Source organism: Megalops cyprinoides, chromosome 14 (genome assembly GCF_013368585.1).
Source record: "Megalops cyprinoides isolate fMegCyp1 chromosome 14, fMegCyp1.pri, whole genome shotgun sequence".
NCBI lineage: Eukaryota > Metazoa > Chordata > Actinopteri > Elopiformes > Megalopidae > Megalops > Megalops cyprinoides.
Genome location: NC_050596.1, coordinates 13,989,183 through 14,005,920, shown reverse-complemented (window position 1 = coordinate 14,005,920; position 16,738 = coordinate 13,989,183). Strand labels below are relative to the sequence as shown.

At 52.1% G+C, this 16,738-nt stretch overlaps 1 protein-coding gene across 1 annotated transcript in view; it reads left to right on the top strand.

Annotated features, from left to right (window-relative positions):
• The window catches only part of pcnt (pericentrin), a 43,699-nt gene that overhangs the window by 3,148 nt on the left and 23,813 nt on the right, over positions 1 to 16,738 (top strand). Inside the window, 21 exon segments of the mRNA XM_036545609.1 lie at positions 1,801 to 1,980; positions 2,445 to 2,591; positions 3,335 to 3,484; positions 3,822 to 3,965; positions 4,179 to 6,491; positions 6,739 to 6,813; positions 6,905 to 7,048; positions 8,386 to 8,620; positions 9,309 to 9,388; positions 9,953 to 10,154; positions 10,339 to 10,460; positions 10,631 to 10,742; positions 10,992 to 11,238; positions 11,352 to 11,427; positions 11,691 to 11,907; positions 12,123 to 12,310; positions 12,481 to 12,845; positions 13,029 to 13,947; positions 15,348 to 15,557; positions 15,903 to 16,034; positions 16,411 to 16,533. Coding sequence (XP_036401502.1) covers positions 1,801 to 1,980; positions 2,445 to 2,591; positions 3,335 to 3,484; positions 3,822 to 3,965; positions 4,179 to 6,491; positions 6,739 to 6,813; positions 6,905 to 7,048; positions 8,386 to 8,620; positions 9,309 to 9,388; positions 9,953 to 10,154; positions 10,339 to 10,460; positions 10,631 to 10,742; positions 10,992 to 11,238; positions 11,352 to 11,427; positions 11,691 to 11,907; positions 12,123 to 12,310; positions 12,481 to 12,845; positions 13,029 to 13,947; positions 15,348 to 15,557; positions 15,903 to 16,034; positions 16,411 to 16,533 — 6,381 coding nt within the window.

The window sequence follows — 16,738 nt, the reverse complement described above, 5'->3', positions numbered from 1 at the left end:
GCCTGCATGATCATGTTACCATTTTGGATAATAAATAAAATATTTTTCAGCATTACTATTGGAAACTTGCTAGTAGATTGTTAGGGTTTTTAAAGGCCTGTTTTATGCAGAAAGCATGTGAGATCAAAACACATTTTAATAAATACTACAAGGCTATGTTCTGCAGGTGTTCATGCTGTTATAACTGAGGATATCAGTTCACATCTTGAATCTTAATTTTTCAAAGATGTTTTGTTTAAATCCCTTTTTAAAACTTAAGCACTGTTACAATTTAGGGTGAAATAAGTCAGTGCAGTGCACAGACCTTATTTTCTGGATCAGAGTGAAGAACAGCTGGTTCTCCCTACAGTCACTAAGATAAGAATATTTTTGGTTGACACTGAGGCTTTCAGAGCACTACATTTCAGATATTCACCCTTGTCAGGTAGTCCAAATGGAGCTGTTAAAGGGGTTTTAGTAGATGGTGAAAGGATTTTAATGAGGTTTCTCAATATTTGATCTTTAAAATAAAATCACTCCCTTTTGATTTTTCTCTCCTTTTTGCCTGGTTTTGTATAGCGTTTCCTAAGACTTGCATTAAAACGCCCACAATTAAAGTCCTACATTATTTACTATCCAGTTCATTAATAAAAGGCCTGCTTTTATTTAGCTCCAGTGCTTCTGAGAGCCCACAGAGTGCACAAAATTGTTCCGTTTCGTACTGCGGGATTACATGTGCCTGTTTTAGCCATACTGAATGCACTTCAGTTAATGCTGCTCTGTTGCTTGCCAGAGGCTTCCTTTATTTTTTTTCCTCTTCATCTGATGTGACAGAGGAAAAAATAACTGGCTTGATGAATATTGCTTAAAACAAGAGTCTCCAACGAACGTCGTGGAACCACCTACGCGTTTAATTCCTGCAGTTCACACGTGGATGCAGAATTGGGTCACTATTGCGTCCCCTCAGTAGTCAGAGGGTTCTGGTCGTGATGAGGGGGGGAGTGATAATTCAGGCTTTGTGGTGGTTCTGGTCGTTCGGCTGTTTTGAGATGCATTTTCCTGTCCTCGCAACAGGAGATATCCATTGCAAATGGCTTTTTGAGTGATGCTTGTTGTGTTGCACTTTTCTGTGTACTTTGCGTGTTTCTCCTCTGGATCTTGAGTGGCTAATTGCCATCTTTGGTGCAGAGGTTTGGTGCTGGAGGTGTGTTGGTCTCTGTGTGTGAGAGGCGGGCAGGAGAGATGTGTGCTGTGTGTGAGGGCCTCCTGCACTCTAATCCAGCGTAAGCTGCTTAGGAGTGTGGGGTTAGAGATGGGCTGTGGAATTAAATGAATATCCAGGGTTGCAGCGTCTGGACCTCTCCGCCATACATGGAACCGTGCCCCACTGTTGGGCACTCTGATGCGGCTCGCAATGGGAGGAATTCTGGGAGAAAACTACCTGAGTGACTGAGGATGTGGATACAAACCTGATGGAAGATGTTCAGGAAACTAAATCTGAATTTCTCTCTTACCGAAGGGACGGCATGTCAGAGACTTGTAATTCAACGCTTCATATCAGACTGTGGGCTGTAGTGGACTTCCTGATAGTACATGTATAACTCTGCCTGCGCTAGTTATACCTGTCGATTAACACTTTGTTTTTCCTCTTCTTCTGTGGTGTCCTGTTAGCTTAACCTCAGTGTGATAATGAGTGTGAGAGAGAGTCGTCGTTTTTTCTCCCGAGTCCTCCCTCATATGTAACGGCATGCTGCTGCTTTGGTCCTGTTACCTGTTCCTTACCTACCTCTCCCTTTACCTGTCCTTCAACTTCCTCCGCAGTTTGCTCACTTTAGACAGCGAAAAGCAAAAGGTGACGGCGCGAATTCGCAGAAAAAGACGCCGAAGAGGAAGAGCACGGCTGTCCACTCGAATGACCTTCCACCGCAAGAGCGCCCACTAGTGGCTGAGGCTTGCCCAGCTGACAATGTGCCAAAACAGGACACTGGCTCAAACACAAAGGTCAGTGCCATTTCCTGCATTTTTTTTGTTCTATGGAAAGACTCTCCAAGATGTTGTGTAGTATGGAAAGCAGATGGGAGATGCACAGTGGCATAGACACATTCAGGGGAAAAATATATGTAATTTTTAATAAATTGACCTTAAAAAATGCATGTTTTTGTTCTCATATAACCAGGTGAAACTGGTCTCCTCTCTGTGTGCATTATTTAATATTTCATTTTCTGGTGTAGTGGTTCTGAAATAAATCCATAGTATGTTAACTTTAGTTAACCATGTTAATTAAAACAAATGCAGATTGCTTCTCACCAAAATAAACATTGCATGCTGATATTTTTAGCTACAACATTGCATTTACTGTTTCATCAGTAACACAAATTCTGGTTTGTTGCACAACACCAATGGATTAATTTTGAAGATCTGATCAAAATCATGCAAGTGTTTTTTCCCCCGTCTGACACCCTCAGGAGACGCTAAGCCCTGGTACAGACCACGCGCAGATGGAGAACCAGCAGGAGAGCATTCTTGGAGATCGCACATTTTCAGATCATCGTGAAGAAGAGGAACACCTGAGAGAGACGCTTGTCGCATTCACTGGAAAAGAGCAGCTACAGGTAGCGTGTGATATCACTGTCTGCTCTGTTAGATAAAGATCAGTCACACCACCTGGTCTCGGCAGTGGCTCTGGAGTGCTGCGTATCTGTGCCATTATCTCCATTCTCTCTCAGGATCACAGACTATGAAACCAGTCTGTAATGCCACTCACTACTCTGCATCTATGGATTGTGTCATTGCAGGGAGTAAAAATGGATATTTTTCTTAAAAAAAAAAAAAAAAAAAAGGATACAGCATTGTGATTGTTAGAAGGCTTTCAAAAATGAATCCTGATACAGAAAATATCCTCTTTAACTGACTGACACAGTTTGAAGGAGTTTTATGCATGGTGTGTTGTCAAGCCTAAAGCTTAAAGATTGAGTCCCAGGGGAAATTGTTAATTTGTGCTTCATTGGTCTGGCCTTTTTCCTTTTTGAAATGATCACCAGAAGATGTTTGTTTTTTAATTAACTGAATACTTCTGATGGAAAAATGTCAAGTTGCTGCTGTTGAGTTGCAGATTCTTTTGCACAAATTGTTTTGAAAACTGTTATGGAATGAGCCTAAGCTTTGTAGTGTTTCAGGATTGTAATCATTTTGGTCGGGGGGGGATTAATATTTTTGCCTCAGATCAGGCTTTGTCCAGCTCTGCGGAGATTAGAGAAAGGTTTGTGAGCTTGGAAAAGCCTACCAATATGCAGGAGAGAATTGTAGATGAATTTTCCAGAACACTCCTCTAAACAATGCCCCCCCCTTTTCCCAGGAGCTGCAGACGGCAGTGCAGAAGCGCAACGATATCATCTCCCAACTCAGCCTGAACCTGCAGGTGGCGCTAGAGAGCCGGGACCAGGTGCAGCTGGAGGCGTTGCAGCTCACCAGCCAGATTCAGGCTCTGCAGCAGCAGCTCCAGCAGGTGTGTGGCTTCAGTACCGCTGAGGGTGCTAATTCAGCCTACCTCTGCAGGTGCTAATTAGCCGGATCGCGTTTGGGTGGTAGCATTGCTTTGAATTCTGGATGGTGTTTTACATTTTTCCCTCTAAACACATTTCCTCTGACCCTTTTTGGGTGAGGGTCAGTGGAAGGCACACCTGTATATTTCCTGAAAGATGGGTAACATAATGGGGTACATGAGAATTCGTCAAATAGAGCTAAGAGGAATTAGTGGAAATTCAGCTATAGGACTGGTGATTTGCTGAAATAAGTGTCCAAAATGCAGCAAACATTATGTCACGGTAATGTGGGCGTTTCAGGCAAGCGAGTTCCTGCGGTCGAGGAGCCAAAGCTGCGTAGAGCTCACCCAGGCCCAGCAGCAGATCAAGCTGTTCCAGCACAGCCTCCAGGGCCAGAGCTCCCAGCTGGAGGGCCTGCACCAGCAGCTGGAGGAGAGCAAGCAGGTAGGGGATACTGCAACCGAAGGCGGTCTTCTGCTAAAGAAGCTTTGGAACACCACACACGCTTTCTCCCACTGCAGTACATTTTTTAATTAAGAATTTTTTGAAGTACTAAACTTCTGAAAGAAAGTAAACTTGATGTTTAGCTAAAAGAGCGACCACGCTGAAGGGAAATCATTCGCTTACTCACGAGGCTTGATGTTTGATATGTTACAGCACACCAGAGAGCAGCAGTGCCTTCTCACGGAGAGAGAGACGGAGATTACCAACCTGCAGCAGAGGCTGGGCATCACAGAGACGGCCCTGTCTCAGCTGCGGGACGCACTTTCCCTTAAGGAGCGGGAGCTGTCCACGCTTCGAAACCACCAGCACCGCCGCGCAGACACGCACACTCCGAGCAAAGACGGCAGCGCTGACGGTCTGCAAGCACTGACCCCAGAAAGCAGCACTGACACGGCGCAGGCACTAAGCCAGCAGGGCAGCACTGATGCACTAGAAGCACTGAGCCATGAGGGCAGCGCTGACGGTTCGCTGGAGAAGCTGAGGGCGGAGCTTCTGCAGGAGCGGGAGCGCGCCTCAAATTTGGAACGGCTGGTCCAGGACGCCGAGGAGGACCGGAGAGCGATGAGGGAGCAGCTGAGCAGGGTGGAAGAGGATCTGCGCCGAGCCGAATCGCAGGCCCGGGAAGCCCAGCGCTGTAAGGCGGAGAAGGAGGAGCTGAACAAGGAGGCGCTGCGGCTGGACGGCCTGGTCCAGGAGCTCCAGAAGCGGCTGCGGGAGGAGGCGGAGGCGGGCGTGCAGCTGAGGGCCAAGCACGAGGCGGACATATCCAACTACGAGCTGCGGCTGCAGTCCCTGGAGGAGGAGAAGGAGATGGACCTGGCGCAGGTGGCCGAGGCGCACGTGACCGCGCTGCAGCGTCTGCGCGAGCAGCATGCCGACGAGGTGCGGCTGCTCCGGCAGAGGCTGCAGGCCCAGCCGGAGCCCAGAGCCCACGCCCACCAGAGCAGCCTGGAGGACCAGGACCTCCACAGCACCAAAGCCCAGAAAGATCACGTCAACCAGGAGGCGGCCAGCGAAAGCAGAGACCACAGCGGCCTCGACCTGTCCTTGCCCAGCGATCAGGACCACCTGATGGAGAAATACCTGGCCACCGTCGCCCCAAGAGACAGCACGTGGGAGGAGGGAAGCCTTGAACACAGCCTGCTGGAAAACTCCGGTAATTACCGCTTTGAGCGGGACAGCGAGGTTGAACTAGACATATCAAAGTCCGCAAGCGTTGTCAGAGACCTCACCGAGCCCCTCGGTCATGTGATGGACATCTCGCCGACCCCCGACCTTAGAGACAGCCAGGTGGAGGAGTCTGCCGAGGCGTCTGTGAGCTCATTTCAGTGGCAGACCCACACATCTCCCTCGCAGGGTCTGGATGGCAGCTCAGAGTCTGTCGACTTAGGAAAGGCGTTGCTCATACAGCACTGCAAGGATCTGACTGAGCAGCTGGAGGGCAAAGACAAGCAGCTGCAGGAACTCCAGTGTGAGCTCCAGAGGTCGGCAGTGGAGGTGCAGGAAGTTTCGGAGAAGTGGAGCCAAGCCGCCAAAGCGCTGGAGTCGGTGCGGTGGGAGCTGGAGGTGGAGAGAGAGCACCGACTGCGCTGTGAGGAGATCATCAGCTGCAAAACCCACGAAGGGGACAACCTGAAGAACAAACTCTGCTCTCTGCAGGGCCAGCAGGAGGACGAGGAGACGCCCGGCCAGGCTGACAGCAGGCAGAAAGAGACTGTTTTCATAGCAACAGGCGACTTGATCAAACAGCTGAGAGAAGAGAAGGAGCTGCTCTTGGTGCAGCTGAGGGAGCAGGAGCAGCTGGTCAGAGACGTCCAGCAGCAGAAGCTGGCTGGGGACTCTGTGACCAGCGAGGTCCAGGCCCTCTTTGGGCGGCAGCTTTCTGTCCTGCAGGCCCAGAGGGACGGGGTGCAGGTCCAGCTGGACTCCCTGAAGGCCAAGCACCAGACGGCATCAGAGACCCTGATGCAGAAGACCGAGCAGCTGGAGTCTGCTCACAAGGACCTGCAGCTCCTCCAGACACAGCTGGAGGAGAAACAGGAGAGTGTGCAGAAGGTTAGCAAAGAGAAAACGGACCTGGAGTCACAGCTATTGTGCCTCAAGCAGAACCTGGCCAACGCAGAGGAAGCTCTCAGTCAGGGAGCAGAGGAAAAGGCTGCTCAGGAGCTTCGTCTGGGAGAGATGGAGACCAGAGTGAAGAACATGGAGAACACCCTGGCGTCTGAGCGAGAGGGGTTCCACAGCCAGCTGAAGGCCAAAGACCAGGAGCTGCAGGGCTTGGAGGCGGAGCTGGAGAGTGTCCGAGAGACCCTGAAGGACCAAGACAGGCAGCACGCAGAGGCTGTGGAGTCACTGCTGCAGCAGGAGGCGGAGAAGCTGCACAGTGCTGTGGAGGAGGCAACCGCTCTTCTCAGGACCGCCCACCAGGAAGAGACCTGCCGACTGGAACAGAAACGCCAGGAAGAGGTCAGGGCATTGGCTTTCAAAGCATTGACCTGCTGGCACTTGCAAGCTGTGTAATTACTAGATTAGATATGTTTGCCAAGTACTGAATGTGGAATATTTGGATACCTTTTCTTCTTGGTACGGAAGGTGATCGTGCGTAAATGTGTGTGTTCATATGCATGTGCAAAAATTCAGTCTTTAAACTTATTAGGGCTGATCGGAATTAAAGCATTGTGGACCTCTGATGTTGATTGTTGTGAATGTGCAGAACGAGAGGAACCTGTCCAAGCTGAAGGCTGAGCTAGAGAAGGAGCACAAGAAGCAGATGGAGATGATCAAGCAGGTAAACACTGACAGGGCCTGGACATTCAGGGGAGTCCTCTGCTGTGCTGTCAACGCTGCGTGTGTAACGTGTGTCTGAATGTCCTCTGCAGGTGCATGAGCGAGAGCACCAGCGTGAGGTGGCAGACTTGACCAGCAGGCACAAGGAGCAGCTGAGCCGACTTCGGGTGGAGCTAAGCGGCGAACTGAGGGGCGGCATGGAGGCAGCGCACCAGGAGCAGCTACTGCAAGTGCAGGTAGGACAGGGACCCACGCACATACCTGTGTTCACGCATGAGCAAACGCCCGAGATCACTCACGCGCACACCTGTAGCCACACACATGCTCCTGTACACACATACACTCAAACTCATATACACACACATACAGCTCTCCAGCCCACTACATGCACTGTCTTTAGTACACTGTGAGTTAGTGAGTGAGGGTAATCCGCTGATAGTGTCAGTTAATAACTGCATTGAGAATACTCTGCTAGCAGCGTGTGTTGGGGAGTGAGAGTAATTCACTGGCAGTGTGGGTGAGGGAGCGAGCATACCGCTGGCAGTGTGAGTGAGGGAGCGAGCATACCGCTGGCAGTGTGAGTGAGGGAGCGAGCATACCGCTGGCAGTGTGAGTGAGGGAGCGAGCATACCGCTGGCAGTGTGAGTGAGGGAGCGAGCATACCGCTGGCAGTGTGAGTGAGGGAGCGAGTCCTCCACTGGCAGTGTGGGTGAGGGAGCGAGTCCTCCACTGGCAGTGTGAGTGAGGGAGCGAGCATACCGCTGGCAGTGTGAGTGAGGGAGCGAGTCCTCCACTGGCCGTGTGAGTGAGGGAGCGAGCATACCGCTGGCAGTGTGAGTGAGGGAGCGAGCATACCGCTGGCAGTGTGAGTGAGGGAGCGAGCATACCGCTGGCAGTGTGAGTGAGGGAGCGAGCATACCGCTGGCAGTGTGAGTGAGGGAGCGAGTCCTCCACTGGCAGTGTGGGTGAGGGAGCGAGCATACCGCTGGCCGTGTGAGTGAGGGAGCGAGTCCTCCACTGGCCGTGTGAGTGAGGGAGCGAGCATACCGCTGGCCGTGTGAGTGAGGGAGCGAGCATACCGCTGGCAGTGTGGGTGAGGGAGTGAGCATACCGCTGGCTGTGTGAGTGAGGGAGCGAGTCCTCCACTGGCCGTGTGAGTGAGGGAGCGAGCATACCGCTGGCAGTGTGAGTGAGGGAGCGAGCACACCGCTGGCAGTGTGAGTGAGGGAGCGAGTCCTCCACTGGCAGTGTGAGTGAGGGAGCGAGCATACCGCTGGCCGTGTGAGTGAGGGAGCGAGCATACCGCTGGCCGTGTGAGTGAGGGAGCGAGCATACCGCTGGCCGTGTGAGTGAGGGAGCGAGCATACCGCTGGCAGTGTGGGTGAGGGAGTGAGCATACCGCTGGCTGTGTGAGTGAGGGAGCGAGTCCTCCACTGGCCGTGTGAGTGAGGGAGCGAGCACACCACTGGCAGTGTGAGTGAGGGAGCGAGCACACCACTGGCAGTGTGAGTGAGGGAGCGAGCACACCGCTGGCAGTGTGACCGGAGTAAGCACGATGCCTCCCTTTCTGCAGACCCAGCAGTCCCTGGAGCTGGAGGCGCTGCGTCTCAGCCTGAACAACATGCACACGGCGCAGCTGGAGCTGAGCCAGAGCAACCTGCAGCGTGACAAGGAGGCGGCGCTGAGCGAGCTGCAGGCCAGCCTGCGGGCCAAGTGGGCCCAGGAGAGCGCCATGCTGCAGGCGCGCCACCAGCTGGAGCTCAGCCGGCTGCAGGAGCAGGGCCGCCAGCAGCACCAGCGGGACCTGGGTGAGCGGAGCGCGGCGCATGAGCTGCAGCCAGTTCATACAGTGGCAAACTGTTGCGCCATGCCGGTTGCCTTGCTAAAGTTCTCACTTAGTGGGTCAAGTCATCTTGGCTGCAGTTGTGAATTGACGAGGAGTTACGCTAGCTAGTTATTTAAGAACTGGTTGAGAATCACCCTCTTCTTTGATCATCTTCTGTTGGTCCATTTTTCCAACATGGCAGCATTAGCTGAGCTCTTCGCTGTTCACTTTTCCACTATATAAACCGTGTTTAGCCACTACGTTCGTGAGTCATCTGTTACAGGACGTGGTAAAACGGATGTAGGTAGTTATTAATAGTTGTAATAAAAAGGTTAATGGTAGTACAGAATGACAACAGCGGCAAATATGACAGTTGTGTTTTATATGTGTATATATTTCATGATTAATGCGTATTATTTCTTTCCACATTTGTCATATGCCTAATTTAAATGACAAGAGAAGAGATGGTGTAAAAGGCACATGTTATGTTGTCTGCTTAAATCTTAAAAATGTTCTCTTTAAAACATTAAATTTAATAGTATTGTCATTAGCAATGAATTACATTTCAAAAGGAAGAAGTAGTTATATTTCCTCCTCTCGGATGTTGAGCTGGTTTAGTTTTCATGGCAGTGTAAAGCATCGTTGTGCTTGCTGGCGTGTTTTGTTTTCAGATGAGCTGAAAAGTGCCTGGGAAGAGAAAATGTCAGCGCAGAAGGCCGGGATGGAGGAGCAGGAGTCCACTAAAATAGAGGTAAATGGCACTGTGTGGAATTCTTTAACTGCCAATGTCCCAGTTGTCGAAATGTATATTTTGTGATTTGGTAGATGCTTCATTCCCTTTGTTTATATATCATTCTCGACAAAGTGCGTGTAAGAAGTTGTACAGAAGACAGAACACACAGGACACAACTGACCACATCTGAACATACATCTTACACAGTACTGTTGCAGAAACCCCACGCACACATTAATGAACACAAGTGTGGTATGGAAGTGCAGTATGGCAGTACAAACTACCCTACAGTAAGACCACACAAAAAGGGGAATGTGAGTTGTACTTTGGCCAAGGGGATGGAGTCTGAAGAGGAACATATGATGCAGTAAAATTTCCTTTGTTATAATGGTAATGCACTATTGATTATTAGTGGCAGTTATGATTTTCTGGCACATTTTATTTTCAACTGACAGCACTGTAGACACGTGGCATTGCCTTGTCAAACATACCCTTCCCATGCAGTTTGTGTGCGTAAGCGTGATGCCTCTTGAGGTAAGCTCTGGTTGACGCTGCCTGTATGTGTGTCCCGTTCTCCCTAAGGCTCTGAGGCTGGATTGGCTGCGGGAGTCGGAGACGGCCCAGTCCGAGCTGCAGGCTTCTCTGAGGCAGACCCAGGAGGCCCTGACCGCCGCGAGGGCTGAGCTGGAGGAGCTGCAGGAGCTGCAGGCCTCCAGGAGCCAGGAGCTCCAGTGGCTGGAAGAGGAGCTGAGCCAGGCCTGCTCCGATCGAGACACGGCAGCCAGTGAGTCACCATGCTGCTCTCTTCTCTTACCACAGTGGCTTAATGCTGCAGCAGCTGCAGCGGCCTGACCAACCCTCTCATTCTCCCATCACAGCATGTTCAAGGATGGAGCTGCGTGCTCACATCGGCTCCCCGCTGTAACATGAGCTAGTAATGTTTGATAGTGAGATGTGTTTCTCTGCAGGGGCTGTGGAGGAGCTGGTGGCCAGCCATAAGGTGGTCCTGCAGGAGCAGCAGGCCCACGCCCAGCACCTGGAGAAGCAGGGCGTGGCCAGCGCAGAGCGAGAGCACCAGCTGCAGCAGCAGGTGAGGATGGATTTGCGTACCTGTTCACTGCATACCAGACTTGTGCTCTGAAGCGGGAACATGAGTATTTCATCATCTGTAATCATCTATAATGATGATCTCTGCTTAGTCTAGCGGTTATGTTCACCATGTCTTCTTTCATTGTGTGTATGTGTGTGTGCATGCGTCAGTTGGAGAAGCTGCAGGCGGATCACGCAGCGCTGAAGTCGAGCTCAGAGCAGGAAGTGGCCCATCTGTGGTCCCAGCTGGAGAATATGAGAACCAGTCGACAGGAGCTGGGGGGTAAGAGCCATTTAAGGAGTCTTGCAGCCTGTCTGCTCATTTATGCAATCATTACAGCGTTCATTTAATGTACATTGGCAGAATGACAAAGTTAATCACCGAAGAGCCGCGCATATCCTGGTAAGAACAGCGCCATTGCGATGGTACAGGAGTTTGTCCTCCTGTTGTGTGGCTGAGTTCTGTGGTTGTGTTGCTGTCGGGGGAGCGGTGCTCAGCAGGGTGTGTGTATGTGTCTGTGTGTGTCCGCAGAGCTGAGGGAGGAGCTCCTGGCCCGCTCGTCCCGGGTGGAGGACATCGAGCGCCTCAAGCAGGAGTTCTCCCAGCAGCGGCGCGACATCCGGGAGCAGAACGAGGCCGAGCTGGAGAACCTGCGCACCTACTTCGAGCAGCGGCTGCGGGCCGCCGAGGAGAGCTACCGCGAGGAGATCGCCCTGATGCAGCTGCGGCTGGTGGAGGGAGCCCTGGAGGACTCCGTGCTCAAGACCGGCGATGCAAGGTCTGCTCGCCCGCGTCCGCACACAGCAAACGCCACAGCAGCTCATCATGCACGTCTAGCTAACAGTGGATACTGATGGTTGGGAAATAACCAGGATGTGCTTGTCTCTCCAGCTTCCTCTCAGAAGGAAAAGAGAGTGAGAAGAGTGACGTGCTTGCAGAGATCACCAGCAAACTGGAAGCACACAAGGTGCAGTACCACTGCAGCTGCATGTGCATTCATCACATTAAAGAGTTACCTAAAAGAGCTGTTTGCGAACTATAATGTCAGTGTGTGCTTCTGCTTCGGTGGCATCCATTACAATGCAGATGGAATGACTTAACTTTTTCCCTGCAGCTTGAATTGAAGCAGTTAGTTGTTCTGTTTTGGGTGGAATTTGCTTGGTGATTTTGTGAAAAAGCTTTGACCGCCCTGCTGTCCTCTGAAATGCGTGTGATGTCTCTGTGTGGTAGGAGGAGATGAATGCTCTTCGGCAGCTTCTGGAAGAGAGGCACAAGCAGGAGCTGGAGCAGCTGAGGGCCAGCATGGCTCTGACGTACAGGGAGGAGCTCCTGCAGGTGAAGACTGACCTGACCGACCGCTACTTCGCTCAGATCCAGGACCTGAAGACCAAACACTCCCTGGAGCTGGAGCAGCAGAGGGCCAGACTCTCTGACAGCCATGTCAAAGGTGCTAAACTCCACTTAACTGAGACAAAAAGCATCTTTTTATCTGCTCTTAATGCGGTTATGATTTGACTGTGAATTTGAATGTTTGTTCGGTATCGCATGCGCTTGTCCTTCGTTCGTGAATTTGGGTATGTTCTAGTTTGGTGTTCAGTCTGCTCCGTTTGTTCTCTCCAGGAACCTGTCTGTCCACACTGACCCCTCCCTCTCTCCCTACAGAGCTCACCAGGCTGCGGCAGCAGAGTGCGGAGGTGGAGAACCAGGCCCGGCTCTCCCAGGTTTGCTCTGAGACCCAGCACATCCAGGACCTGGAGGCCCAGATGGCGACACTGAAAAATGAGCATGCAGCGGCGCTGAAACAGGCCAGCGAGGAACACAGCGACCTCCTCGCCCAGGCCCAGGACGAGGTGAGCTCTGGACCTGTACTCAGTGAGCTGAGAACTGCAGCGTCTTTAGTCCTATCCCTGCTGTCATTAAAACGGGTCATTGTTTGATTTAAAGAGGTGCAGACTTAAATGCAGTTGCTTTCTGCTCTGAAGTGGTTGAAGTGCAATGTTGTGACATGTTTTAATGACAGCTGAAGCAGGACCATGCGGAGCAGCTGCGGGTGGAGGTGGAGCGGGCCCGGACAGAGGAGGGGGAGAGGAACGAGGCAGAGCTGTCCAAGCTGAGGGTGGAGCTCCAGGGCCAGGCAGAGGAGCGGCTGGTATCCCTGCGAGAGCAGCTGGAAGGGGAGAGGCTGGCACTGCAGCGGCAGCTGGAGGAGGAGCGGGCTCGACTGCGCGCCCTAGAGGACAGTCTGGAGAATGAGCAGAGCCCCCGGGTCGAAGCAGTGAGGCAGAAGCTTAAGGCAGAGTTTGAGAGTGAGCTCCAGGCAGCCAAGAGCACGATGGCTGTGGAAGTGGAAGAGCTCAATGCCCGGCTGCAGGAGGCCCAGAACAGGTAAGAAAGGGAGGGTTAAAGTCTGTCTTAAAGCAGGTTTGTGCATGTCGTATTCTGAATTTCTCTCTTAGTTCACGGAATGCCATTTATGGCGTTTATGGCACTGCTCGTATAGACATATCTGTGCCTTGGTGATGAATTTGACTGATCTGGACGTTCTGACGATGGGTTTACCTGTTGCAGGTTCCAGGAAGAGCAGAAGCAGCAGGAGGCTGCGCTTAGGGACCTGAAGAATAAGCACAGTGAGGAGGTGGAGGCCCAGCAGGCTCTGCTGAACCAGCACGTGCACAGACTGGAGCAACTACAACTGGAGCTGGAAGAGAAGCACAGGGCGGAGCTGGAATCTCTGGAGGCGGATCTTTGTGCCAAACACAAGGCAAAGCTGGAATCTGTGGAAGAGAATCTTCATTGCAAACACCGGGTGGAGCTACAAACCCTGGAAGCAGACCTTCGTGGCAAACAGAGGGCGGAGCTAGAGTCTTTGGAGGCGGACCTTCGTAAGAAACATAGAGCGGAGCTGGATTCTCTGGAGGCGGACCTTCGTGTAAAACACAGGGCGGAGCTAAATTCCCTGGAGGCGGGGCTTCGAGGCCAGCACAGGGCGGAGCTTGATTCCCTGCAGGCGGTTCTGCAGGAGACCAACGTGGCGCAGCTGGAGGCCCAGGAGGCGGAGCTTCAGGGCAGGTACAAAAAGGAGAGGGAGGAGCTGGAGGTCAGGATGCTCTCCAACATGGACACCCTGGAGACCACCTACCTGGCCGAGATCCAGGCAATCCGGGACGAAGGAGAGAGCAGGCTGCGGGAGCTGAGGGACTCGTGCGAGAAGGGCAGAGAGGAGAGGGAGAGGCAGCATGCCGCGGAGCTGGAGAGGCAGCGGGCGGAGCTGGAGAGGCAGCATGTCGCGGAGCTGGAGAGGCGGCGGGCGGAGCTGGAGAGGCAGCATGCCGCGGAGCTGGAGAGGCAGCGGGCGGAGCTGGAGAGGCAGCGGGCGGAGCACGGCGCACAGCTGCTGTCCGTCAGCGAGAAGCTGAGGAGGGAGCTGGCCCAGGCGCACGTGGACAAGTTTACCGCCATGGCGGCCGAGCTGAGCCACGCCCACAAGGTGAGGGCAGAGCGGAGCGTCTTCCTTTCTGAATGAGTGCAGGAACAACGGTAAACGTGAGTTTGTGTCTGTGTCTTCAGTGCACTGTGTGTGTGTGTGTGTGTGTGTGTGTGTGTGTGTGTGTGTGTGTGTTGCATCATCCATTGTGTTCGTCACCAGCCCACCCCCCCCCCCACCTCTGGGGTTTACCTGAACACAAAAATGGCTTACTCCCTAGACGGCCTCGTTTGTGCTGCTAGCACCTGCTGTTCAATCCTGCTTCTTTAAAAATGACTTGAACACTTTTTGTCTTTGGAGCGTGATGATATATCAAGACAAGATGATTGTTGTAAAGTGAAAACGGGACTAAAGGTCAGGAAACCCATGGCTTTGAGTTTATAATTACTAATTTTGTAGGAAGTGATGTGCTGCTCACCACACGTTGCCTTTGCAGCAGCTGGCTGGGACACCGCACTGACTAACTCTGTAGAGAGTTCTCCTTTTGTCATGTGCAATTGTCATTGTTTCTTTTGATAGCTCCTGAAAAGCACTACAGAAATCTGCTTTGTTTGTATGTAATGAGTAATTTTCACGCGATTAAGCATAAGTGGAGTGTAAGAACAAGCTCTAGCTTATAAAAGAATGGCAGTCCTTGATGTGTATTTAGCGTCTGCTGTATGACAAGTTTGTGTGGATCGTGACTGACTGCACTGTAGGTTAGTATACGTCATAGACATGCACTAAAGAACAGTGGCTTCTCTTGATTAGTTTTATATGTATAGAATGAGTATGTTTACATACGTATTATACCTCTATCTAAACCTTGACTTAGTGGCCAAACCTGAAGTGACAGATGCAGTAACACGTGATGCCAGATATGGAAAAGATTTCATGTCATTCATGTTGCTGTGCAGTGTAATCTATACTGCAGATTATAAGGACTATAAGTATATAATCCTGTGGGCACCCACACCCTTCCCAAAAAGATTGAAAAAAGTAAACGGTAGTGATAGGAAAGCAGGTTACTGAAATGGCTCAGCAATGACAAACTTGTGGGATATGCGAGTTTAATTTTAACCCTGCATGTGAGAATTTAAAAATTAAACCAAGAAATTACTGTGTCAACACAAAGTTCGCAGTGCCCTATTAACACTGTTATAAACCTTGTGAGTGGTGTGTTTATATTTGTGTGTATTTGTGTGTGTGTGTGTGTGTGTGTGTCTGTCTGTCTGTCTGTCTGTACATGTATGTATGTATGTCTGTATGTGTGTAAGCGGTGTGTGTGCACATGTATCTGTATAAAGTGTGTGTGTAAGATGTCTATGTGAATGTGTCTAAGGTACGTGTGTGTGTGAGATGGAGCTGTTTCTGCACCCCCCCTGCCTGTCCCCTGCGTCACTCTCCCCCCTGCTGTTTGGCAGGAGGAGCTGGAGGGGGCGCTCGCGTCCCAGCAGCAGGCTCTGGAGGCGGAGCGATGCCGGGCCCTGGAGGCCCTGCGGCAGGAGCTGCTGGCCCTGGACGAGCAGCACAGCGCCGCCCTGCAGGAGCTGAGAGAGCTGCACGGCGCCGAGGTGCAGCGGTGGGAGGAGCGGCAGGCCGCCCAGAGGGCCCAGCACGAGCAGCAGCTGCAGGTGCGCGGGTGGGGCAGAGGGGGGCGGCTGCGCCAGGCCGTTTAATGCAGCGTTAAAGCACCGCTGCCTGCTGTGCTGTGTCGCTAATCTCTCTGTGCTATATTCTGAGCTGCAGTCAGCTCTGTAGTGGGAGTGCAGTGTATTATCAAGCTGTTTCAGTGGTACTGCATGACTGTCAGTGGAGACTGGGTTGTGAGTGTATGTATGTGTTTAACAGCATATGGCTTGTTTGCCTTGATGTGGTATTGCCTGACAGTGGTTTTGTCATATGGGAAGGAAAGTGACAATGCTGAGTTTGCACGTTTTCGGTGCTAATGAGCGCGTGTGACACCCCCCCCTCTACAGGAGCTGCGCGACGCCCATGCTCGTGAGACCGGGGCGGAGGCGTCACGGCAGCAGCTGCGTCTCCAGGAGGAGGCGGAGCTGCTGAAACGGCAGGCGGAGGAGCGTCTCCAGCAGCGGGTCGCCCAGCTGAAGGTCAGATTACTGGCGGGGGGATTTAACCGCAGGGGCCACAGCTGGGACATACCAACACAGCAGGGGGGAGGTGGAGCAGCAGGTCAAGTGTAACATGTTCTGGGCAGCTCACCTTCATTTGTGTTTTAATTTGGCTTGCAATGACAGCCGGAGTGGCTTTGAAACACAAGTGTACTGTTTGTTGGAGGGGAATATGAATCCATTCCTAGGATTACCCCCCTTATCCCTGCTTAATCCCTTCTCCATTTGGGGAAAAACAAAAGTGGGCACCACGTGAGGAGTGACCAAATGTTGTGGATTTTAGCCTTTGTGTGGTCGGATGTGCAGTTAGCGAGCGCTGTGAGGGTGAGACTGACTCCGTGTGCCCGGGTCGCAGGAGGAGGCCGAGCTGCAGAGCGCTGCTGCCCGAGAGGAGAGTGAACACAAAGAGCAGGTTTACAAGGAGAGCATGGACCTGCTGAACGAGCAGCTGCGGGAGCAGCAGGCCGAGAACTCGCAGGTACTGCAGCGCGCAGACGCACGCGCCCGCACACACAGGCCCCCACAGGCACACGCCCACACACGCGTACACACACACGCGCGCACACGCGCACACACACGCACACATGGATAGACTCTGGCACACTTTTTTTACTCTTTTTCAACCATCGTCGTTGATCCTGTTTGTTGGCACTGTATCACTGGGCTGGTGAACCATGATTTGA